Source organism: Sinocyclocheilus rhinocerous, unplaced genomic scaffold (genome assembly GCF_001515625.1).
Source record: "Sinocyclocheilus rhinocerous isolate Xijiao unplaced genomic scaffold, SAMN03320098_v1.1 scaffold1702, whole genome shotgun sequence".
Taxonomy (NCBI): domain Eukaryota; kingdom Metazoa; phylum Chordata; class Actinopteri; order Cypriniformes; family Cyprinidae; genus Sinocyclocheilus; species Sinocyclocheilus rhinocerous.
In genome coordinates this window covers 144,560-154,657 of record NW_015636534.1, presented here as the reverse complement: position 1 = coordinate 154,657, position 10,098 = coordinate 144,560, and the positions used below count along the sequence as shown (strand labels likewise).

Genomic DNA, 10,098 nt, shown 5'->3' with positions numbered 1-10,098 from the left:
CTTTTGTTAATTGCATAATAAATAAAAGAAAAGGAATAGATAGAATACAAAAAGATTAGAGAAGCTAGTGTTATTATATATATATTTTTAAAGAAAACAAGCAGTTAGTAAATGAATATCAAATCAGAATATCACAAATAAAATAGAGTGCAAGTCTAAAAGGGGTATTTTTTTTTTTAAGAATAGAATTAGAATAGAGAGTGCTAGAGTTAAAGGGTCAAATAAAGATGGAAGAGATGTGTTTTTAGTCGTTTCTTGAAAATGGTTAAGGACTCAGCTGCTGGGATTGAGTTGGGCAGGTCATTCCACCAGGAGGGAACAGTTAATGTAAAATTCTGTGAAAGTGATGTTGTGCTTCTTTGTACTTACTATATGGTGAGGGTTAGTATTAGGGTTTGGCTTAGTGTTACTTGCATGTAATTATGCATAATTTATTGTTATTATAATAGTAAGTACATGTAATGTGTGTAAAAAGGACACCTTAAAATAAGCATTATTGCGTTTTTTTAATGCAAAAAGCAGATAAGAGGTGTAAGGAAACAGCGAGTGTGCACACCCTGACGGGGATGATGTGGCTGGGGCAGTGCACCACCGGCAGGCCCGTGTCCAGCAGCATCTGCCGCAGCAGCTTGACGTTGCGCTGGTGTTTGCGGCGCAGCGCGCGGCCCTCCTCGCTCTTCAGGATCTGGACGGACTGGCGCGCGCCGGACAACAGCATGGGCGGCAGAGACGTGGTGAAGATGAAGCCTGCGGCGTATGAGCGCACCGTGTCCACCAGAGCGTTAGTGCTGGCGATGTAGCCGCCCACACAGCCAAACGCCTTCCCTGCACACACACACCAGAGGAGAGAGGTCAGACGCAGAAACACACTACAGCTGCCAGACCGAGAGAGAAATAACACTGAGAACTGAGGGTCGCTCTGATCATCATCACTGATCACAAGCTAAAACACACACACACACTCTCACACTCTCTCTCACTCACACACACACTCTCTCTCTCTCTCTCTCACACACACACACACACACACTCTCACACACACACACACACTCTCACACACACGAATCACGGTATCATGAATAACAAAATACAGATGCACAATTCATCGAAATACAACTGAAATCACTATATGGCTTAGTGAGGTTATCAAATCACAAAGACCAGGATTTCATTAAATAATCACGTTCACCACATGCTTTAGAGTGAAGCGGTAAAGCTATAAATGATAGTATTAAAAATACGCAAACTACTAAAAAGACAAGATTATTTCACTGTACAAGTGTTTAAAATATAAAATACATCTTTAAATTTTTCATTTTTACAGTGAATTCATGACAGTTTTTCTTATTCATTTTAGCAATAATAGGCAAAAAAATTAAATTTCACTGTAAAATAATAATACCTATAATAAAATGTATTCTTACACATTTTTTTATTTTACAGTCAATTACAAAGGCAATTTCTTATTTCGCTTTTACTAATTTTCTAGATTTAATAATAATAATAATAATAATAATAATAATACAGTATTAATAATATAGTTCTTTTTATAGCCGTATTATATAAACAAAACAAAATTTTGGCTAAATTGCGGTGCCCAACAAACAAGCACAGCAAACCTGGATTTAGAAGAAAAAAAAAATCACCAGAAAAAAAGCAGTCATGATTTTTATCAGTGGAGTAACAGGAACCAACAGGTTTGGCTGGTTTGGTCTGTTAAGCAGCTGTAGGTGCCTGTGGGCTCGTCTCCACCCGGCTGTAATTCTCTGTTCTCTGAGCCTCACCCAGAGTGCCGGAGATGATGTCCATCTTGTGCATGACTCCGTCCCGGTCTCCGATGCCGCCTCCTCGGGGGCCGTAGAGCCCCACCGCATGCACCTCGTCCACGAACGTGATGGCGCCGAACTCGTGAGCCACGTCACACATCTGCTCCAGCGGACACACGGCGCCTGCAGCACAAACACAGTCTGCGTGAGCACCGGAGCACGATCCCACCTCAGATCAGATCACAGAGAGCCCGAGACTGACCGTCCATCGAGTGCACCGTCTCAAAGGCCACGATCTTGGGAGCGGAGGGATCCGATTTCTCCAGCAGCTCGCGCAAGTGCTTGGCGTCATTGTGGCGGAAGATAAACTTCCTGGCGCCGCTGTTCCTGATGCCCTGAATCATTGAGGCGTGATTGCCCGCGTCTGAATAGATCTCGCAACCTGAGGAGAAACCACAGAAGCGCCGTTCTCAGAAACCTGACCGTCCAAATCTTACAAAGCAGCACAAACACAAACACAGAAGGAACAGAAATGGGGAAAAAAGCCTGTTTCAGATTCACATTGTCATTTATTCATGAGAATCACATAAAAATAAATCAATCTCATTGTGATGTTTTTGACATATTTTTATGTGCTTTTATTTATTTCTCTGCATTACAGCAATGAGGTTTGTAGGGCCCTATGAAATCCATTTAATTTTTTTCCCAAGTTCCGTTTTTTCAGTTTTAATTTTTTTGGATTCCTTTTATTCCATTTGAATTGTTCTGGACTCATTTTTAGTGGTTAAATTAAATTTTATTAATCAAAAAACATTAATTAAAATCATGAACCTTGTGCAATTTAACAATTTATTAAAAGTTTAACAAAAATGACTCACCTAATGCTTTATTGTTACCAAATTATTTGAATTATTTGTCTGATTATTTGAATGCATAAAAACTATTTAATTTATTCAAATTTATTCTTACATTAGCCTTATGAAATGTTTTTTTTCTCAGAAATTCTGTGTTGTGAATTTAAATCTGGTTATCAAGTGAAGGCATAAAACATCAATTTAATTGATCCTTATGATAATTATTGAAAAGTAAACAAACTATTTTTTGGCAACCAAAGGGGATTTACTATTAAAATTAAAACATGAAAGAAATATTGTGTGATTATTCCTTAAAAAAATTAAGTTTTAATCATTTATTTATGAGTAGTAGTAGCACAATAATAATACACAATAATAATATATTTCCATCACAATTTCTTCAAGTAAACTGAATTTGTATTTTGACGGGTTTTCTGTTTGTATTCGATGTGATGATAGTCTTTCTCAAATGAAAGTGCAAAATGCTGATGAAGTGACTTTTTGCAGCTTAATATTTACAGATACTAGTCCATATCGTGATTTGATATAAGTGTAATGACCTACTTTTGATTAATTCATCCCAAGTTTCTGTGACATTCTGCGTTACACAGTAAATGTAGTTTTTATTAAGACTGGATATCCGCATTGTGGAAATCATAGGGCCTTAATTTTTGCAAAACGTGCTTCGCTTTCTTCATGCAAAACATGAAAGGGGAATAATCACCAGGCAGCATCTTAGCCAGCGTGAAGAGCGTGGAGTCATTGGCCACGAAACACGAGGTGAAGAGCAAGGCTGCGTCCTTCCCGTGAAGATCGGCCAGCTCGTGCTCCAGGTCCACGTGAAACTTACTCGTCCCCGATATATTTCGAGTGCCTCCGGCTCCAGAACCGTGTTTCTCTAAAGTGTCCCTGTCAAAAGACATCACAGAGACGTTCATTTCAGCCCAAATGCATTATATTAGGATTAAAAAAGCTCTATTTTAGGACTGAGCCATCTGCTGAAGATGTTGATGCAGAGATCAAGTACAGACCTCACAATGGTCATTAGGTCACTCACATTATGGTCTGCACCACCCGCGGGTGGCGGCTCATGCCCAGATAGTCGTTGCTGCACCACACAGAAACACTTCTCTTGAAGGACAGCGACTCGGTGTAATCGTCCGCCATCGGGAACTCCGTCGCTTTACGGTTCACCGTTTTAAACACGCGGTACGTGTGATCCTCCTTCTTCTCCTCGATCTTCTTCTCGAAGAACTCGTCATAGCGAAAGTTGGACACGGCTGAAAGAGAACAGCAAGTGTGAAACTGCGTTTCAAAATAGGAAGTGGTTTGCTGTAGGAGTTTCTTCACTGTAACGGAACGCACATACTTTTGGGCATGTTCTCCTGCAGCAAATGAGAGACCCGAGTGGGCCGCTGCTTCATCAGCTTCTTCATCAGGTTTCCTCCGATCTTGGTGTCCTTCACCAAAGGATTCAGCTCAGATGGCGAGACGTCTGGAAAACAGAGACGGACAGTCCACTGGGTGGATTAGAGAGATCGAGTCGTTTTTAAAGCATCTTAACAAAAGCAGCGGAAAAGTTTGACGATAACTGAAAAGAAATATAAATAAAACACATCTGGTAGGGCTGCGTGATTAAACAAAAACACACCGCATCTCAAAACCATCTGTGCATTTGGAGAGCATGCGCCAAACATCTTACCGAACTCGTGACGAGAAGCATTTATCAACAGAAGAGAAGCTTTACGTGCATGTCATGGTTTAACGGCTCAATGTTTGAAAATGAAGAAATTAGGACAGCCATAAAAATTTTGTATTGTAATTATGCAGGTATTATTATTATTTAATTAACATTACATTATTTTTCTTACCCAATTAGTTTTTTTTTTACAGTGAAATATTACAATGGCATTTTTTATTTCGCTTTTCAGTAGTAACTTTCATATTTTTAGTAATAACAATAATAATAGTATAATAGCAGTAGTTATATTATTTTTCAGAAAGACAAATTTTTTTATTTTCTGTTTTTAATTAGTATTTTTGATATTTTAGTAATAATAATACTCATCAACACTCATTTTTTATTTATTTAGTTTTTCTATAGTGATAATAACACTATAAATTCAAGTAATAGTAGTTATAATTGTTTTCTTAAGTAGTCAGTGTTTTATTTTTTATTTTTCGGTTTTTAATTAGAAATGTCTTGTATTTTTAGTAATAATAACAATATAAATAATAATAATAAATTTTTTTTCTTAAACACTCATTTTTTATTGAGTTTTTATATAGTGATAATAACATTATAAGTTCAAATAATAGTAGTTATAATATTTTTAAGTACTTAGAAAACTAAAAAAAGAAAACACTGTTTTTAATTAGAAATGTCTTGTATTTTTAGTACTAATAACAATATTCATAGTAATAGTTATAATTATTTTCTTAAGTACTGTGTTTTCTTTTTTTAGTTTTCCGTTTTGAATTAGAAATTTCTTGTATTTTTAGTAATAATAACAATATTCATAGTAATAGTTATAATTATTTTCTTTAGTACTCGGTGTTTTCTTTTTTTAGTTTTCCGTTTTGAATTAGAAATTTCTTGTATTTTTAGTGCAGGCATATCATCTGGTCTGACCAAACAGTTTTGTAAACGCATTACTTCACAACCCCTAACATACAGTAAACCACAGTGGAGCCCAACACACTAAAACACTTCCTCACAAACCTTTGCACACGGTGCGAACTTCAGAGACGTCCTCCTGAAGCGCCATGCTGGCCTGCCGCACCACGCCGCTGTTCCTCTGCCCCATCTCTGCCGCCAGGAACGGGCATCTGGAGGCGGACGCGTGACCGGCGGGCGGCGCGGGGTGCACTCTGGCCACCTCTTTGGCTCCTAATGCAAAGAGCAGAGGGACATTCTTCAGCAAGGCAAGCAAGCGCACTGAACTCAAGCACAAAGGGCGGCGGAGACTGACCCTCGCCGGCTGGAGGAGTGCCCTCACTCTTCTGGAAGCTGGAGGACGAGGAGCAGAGCGAGCGCACCAGCGGCCTCGACGCAAGGTCCATCATGACGGGACACTTCACGGCGTACGCCACCAAGGACTTTCTAGCCTGCTGCAGGAAGGTCTGAGGGACTCGAGACAGGAACGGGCAGCGAATGATGGCGTCCATGACTGATTGTCCAGAGAGTCTGGAAAGAAACACAGCACAGGGTCATTCAAACAGTCACCTATATAGACAAAAGTATTGGGACACCCCTTCAAATGAACAGGTTTGACTACTCTAGTCATTTCCATGAGCACAAATATTAATGTTGAAGCATATAATGATATTCTTGGAAATTGTGCGCTTCTAATTTTATAGCAACAACAGTTTCGACAGGACCAGTGTTGGGTGTAACTAGTTACTAAGTAATTAGTTACTGTAATTTAATGACTTTTCCCTTGAAAACGTAAAGTAAGGGATTACTCTTATTTTTTTCTGTAATTTAATTACAGTTACTTCTTATGTAATTGAACTTAATACTGTATATAGACCGTAGAACACATATATATATATATATACAATAAAATAGTGGATTTAACGTCAAAATTTAAAGTCTAACCTTAAAATGCATGCTTTTTATGTACCCTTCTCACTTTAAATACTTAAGTGTCCAATTCCCACTATTAACTAGTTGGTTATTAGCATGAATATTACTGGAATATTGGCTGTTTAATAGTACTTAAAAAGCACATATTAATGTCTTATTCAGCAAGACCTTATTCTAAATCCTTAATCCTACCCAATTCTTAAACGTAACAACTACTTTACTAAGTATTAATAAGCAGTAATTAGGAGCATATTGAGGCAAAAGTTATAGTTAATAGTGAGAATTGGACCCTAATCGAAAGTGTGACCAGAATAATTTATGTAGTTATCCGTTACTTATTTGAAATAATTAAAAGAACCGTTTCATGTCTATCCTTGTATCATTGACTTGTCGAGGTGGATATAGGAGTTAGAAAGTAATCAGTAATTTGGAGAGAGTCATTTGTAAATACTCTTAAAATACATTAATTAAGTTTCCATCTTTGTTGCCACAGCTCTGGAAGTGCCTTTTTCTGTTCTAAAGAAGGAGGTGTCCCAATACTTTTGTCCATATAGTGTAGCATACAGGAACAACTCTAAAGGTCGCCAGCACTGGCTGGTGCGGTTTGCTTCTGGATCTTTCACATACTTGGCACAGAGCCGTGACTGTATTACAGGGACAATGGCTCAGGGATAAACGCAGACACATGGTTCAGTCTTACAGGAATCAAAGCACACTACACTGAGTACAGTATGTGTGAGAGTAATGCTCAACTCCTTACAGCAATCTGAGCCTCCAAACACCATTAAGCCCCTTTCAGACGACATTAAATGAGAAGTGAATGTTGTTCACAGGTGAGCCATCAGCATCCTCGTACAGTATCAGCACAAACAAACCCAGATTTGCTCATTCAGACCGGTGTGACTGCGAGGAAAGCGTCCATGACTCAGATGATTAACTTACTGTACCTTATCTCACCTGCTTGCGACCAAACACTCACAGTCACATATTTACAGGCTCACAGTAAAACATACGAGCTTTCTGTGTCACATTACGAGCTAAAACTGACCAGTTCTGAGTCTAACTACCATTACGAAAATCAACCATTGTTTACTGTAGTAAAAGTGTAGTAACCATGTCTTTTGGCGTATTGATTACCATTTGTATAACCACAGTTTTACTACAAACACCATGGTTTAACTATGGTTGGTGTAGCAAAACCATGGTTAATTCGTGGTTACCATGGTTTGACTGTAGTAACCATGTACATTTGTAGTAAAATCAGGGTTAATTTTCGCAAGGGAATGGAATCTATTTATTGAATGGACATTTTCTAGTTCGCCAATGAGCTCTCGCTTCATTTTACGCAGTTGTTAGATACATCGTGTCAAGAAGATCTCGATTTAAAGATAATCTACCACTAAAGTGAAGACTCGGACAGGTTTACAGTTACAGAAATCGCATGAGGGTGGCGTGGAAACGCGACGCGAGCGCGTGACGCGTCCCTCACTGAACGCGCCGCGCCGATTCTTCGTGAACAAACTAACGTTACTCACCTCACGTATGTCTGGGATGCTTGTTTTCTCGCACTTGGGCTGTCAGGTGTGTCGGTAAGCAGTATTCGCGGTCTGTGGCCTGTATCTGCCGCTGCGGCGAGCGAGCGTAGCGTTACCCTGCACTGAGGACGAACGAGAGGACAAACGGACGTGCCGGGATTATATCAAAACCCAGCGCCACCAAATATCGCGAGACTTGCGTCACTGTGCGTCAGCAGCGCAGACACGCCCATTTCCTTCCTGGAAACCTTCAGCTCGTAAACCCTTTACTGACTATTAAAAACATTCTGATTGTTTGTGGTAGTAAACTCACTAACGTTACTTTATTATTTCTTCATATCTCTAAGATCTGTTTATGTTATTAATGAAACTGTACACTGAGGAAGTCAAACGATACCAGAGGCTTAAGGAAGTTTGGCGTTGCGCTCTCTTACCGGAACAGTTAGCATAAAAAAACATTCAATTAATCATTTAAAAAAACTCGTATGACTCGTTCCAGAAGTTTACATATTAGACAGAATAACATCTACGGTTATTATTCACTTTATTGTATCGAGTTGTACACTATGCACACCGTGTTCAAGCACGAGGTTATAATGTTTATATCGGCTAATTCTCCAAATGTAGCAGTTTGGATTGTTTACATGTAGTGCATCTGAGATTTGCTATATAGTTGGCTATGTATCATAAAGTATATAAAAGAAGCTACACGTGATGCCTAATGTTCCTAAACATTAATCTGCCTAAATCTTCTTTTCTTGTCATTCGGGTTTGGAATGACATAAAGGTCAGTAAAGAGTGATGTTCATTTTTTAATTAAAAAATAAATAAACAAATAAAAATAAGCCTTAATTGAATTAAGGACACGCATAACAAATATGCCGAAAATTGCGACACCCCGCGGTCACTTAATCACTATAAAAGTTGTTTGATCGCGCCACCTAGTGCTGAAGGAGAAGATTGATGTGATTAGCCTTAGATCAAGTCATCTTGATCTTCAGAGAAAACCACAGACAGATTTGATTAGTGTGATATCTTGAAGTCACCTCATATAAACAGAGGCTGAAATGAAGCGATATTGGTGCTATTTGGATAAGGAATATTACATTTAATACATAAATACTGCCACTGAAAGAGAGATTTAATATAACAAGCCCTATTAAACCATGTCTGTGAGCTAAAACTCTACTGACGTTAAATTTAAACTATACTTTGAGTACCTTGGACTCGCTTGGACTGCTATTTTTGTATTATCTTAACGTTTACTCAGGCAAACATCACTATTATTATTGTTGTTAATAAATACAGAAGAGCTACAAGAAACTGCAGAGGACAAAGTATATATATATAATAAAATTAATTAATGAATAAAATAATAATTGTACATCAGAATGAAGAAACAAAATTCAATATCAAAACTCCATTGGGTTATAGCACTTTTTTTACCCTTTTCATTTAGACAGCATACATGCATAAGATAAAATGAATGTATGCATGTCTGTATTATGCATTATTATTAGACTGTTATGATCCTGTAGATCTGTAACTTGAGCAGATATAATAGGAAAACGAGCCTGACCTCATCTGGCATGCTCTCTAATTTGACACTTGTAAATATTGAGTAGCAAAACCTTTTTTAAATGGCAAAATGTCACAAATTATGCCCATTTGGTCAAATGGTAGATCACAGCACTCACAACACCAAGGTCCTGGGTTTGATTCCCAGGAAATGCATGAACCAAAAATGCACAAAAGTGTCTGCAAAATGCATGAATGTAATGAACTGTAAATGTAGACGTACCTCCTGAGCAGGAGAGAATAAAATGTTAATGACACACTTAATGATTTGAGTTAATAATCTTGAATGCAATAATTGTGTGTGGCATTTTCTTGATGTTTGCTGCAGACATGTGATTTCCTAGTTCGTGTTAGTGTGTGACACTCCCATCTGCTGGACTGGAAACCAGGGCATGTACTCACAAAACATTTTTGTGCTAAGAGTTTTCTCCTAAAACCTGTTCACAAAGCCGCTGAGACAAACGTTTACTAAAGAATAGAGGTTGAGCTGGTTGCTATGGATGATGTCAGCATGCTTATTAACTATGCACACAGTGATTGGCTGATAGTCTCTGCCAGAGATTTATTCACAGAAATATTGTAGAGTAAAGATAAAGGTTTAAAAATAAAAATGTTGCCACGTTCAAATAAAGATTTTATAATGCAGGCTAAGTGTCACTAATTAAACAAGTATGTGTTCAGCTAATTGTCAGCCTCTTACATATATGCTTCTCATAATTAGTAAATATGCGTTTAAGCAGCCTTTTAATTAACAGAGTAGAATATGATAGCAAGAC

At 38.1% G+C, this 10,098-nt stretch overlaps 1 protein-coding gene across 1 annotated transcript; it reads right to left on the bottom strand.

Moving 5' to 3' along the window:
* Positions 1-459: 459 nt before the first annotated feature.
* Positions 460-7,917, bottom strand: alas1 (aminolevulinate, delta-, synthase 1). The gene is made up of 9 exons (XM_016562447.1): positions 7,745-7,917; positions 5,593-5,807; positions 5,343-5,510; positions 3,990-4,115; positions 3,678-3,900; positions 3,345-3,529; positions 2,029-2,208; positions 1,785-1,949; positions 460-825 (listed from the first exon to the last, which is right to left on the bottom strand). The coding sequence occupies exons 2-9, from the start codon at positions 5,786-5,788 to the stop codon at positions 494-496; spliced, it is 1,575 nt and encodes a 524-aa protein (XP_016417933.1). The 5' UTR covers positions 5,789-5,807; positions 7,745-7,917; the 3' UTR covers positions 460-493.
* Between the last annotated feature and the right edge of the window lie 2,181 nt (positions 7,918-10,098).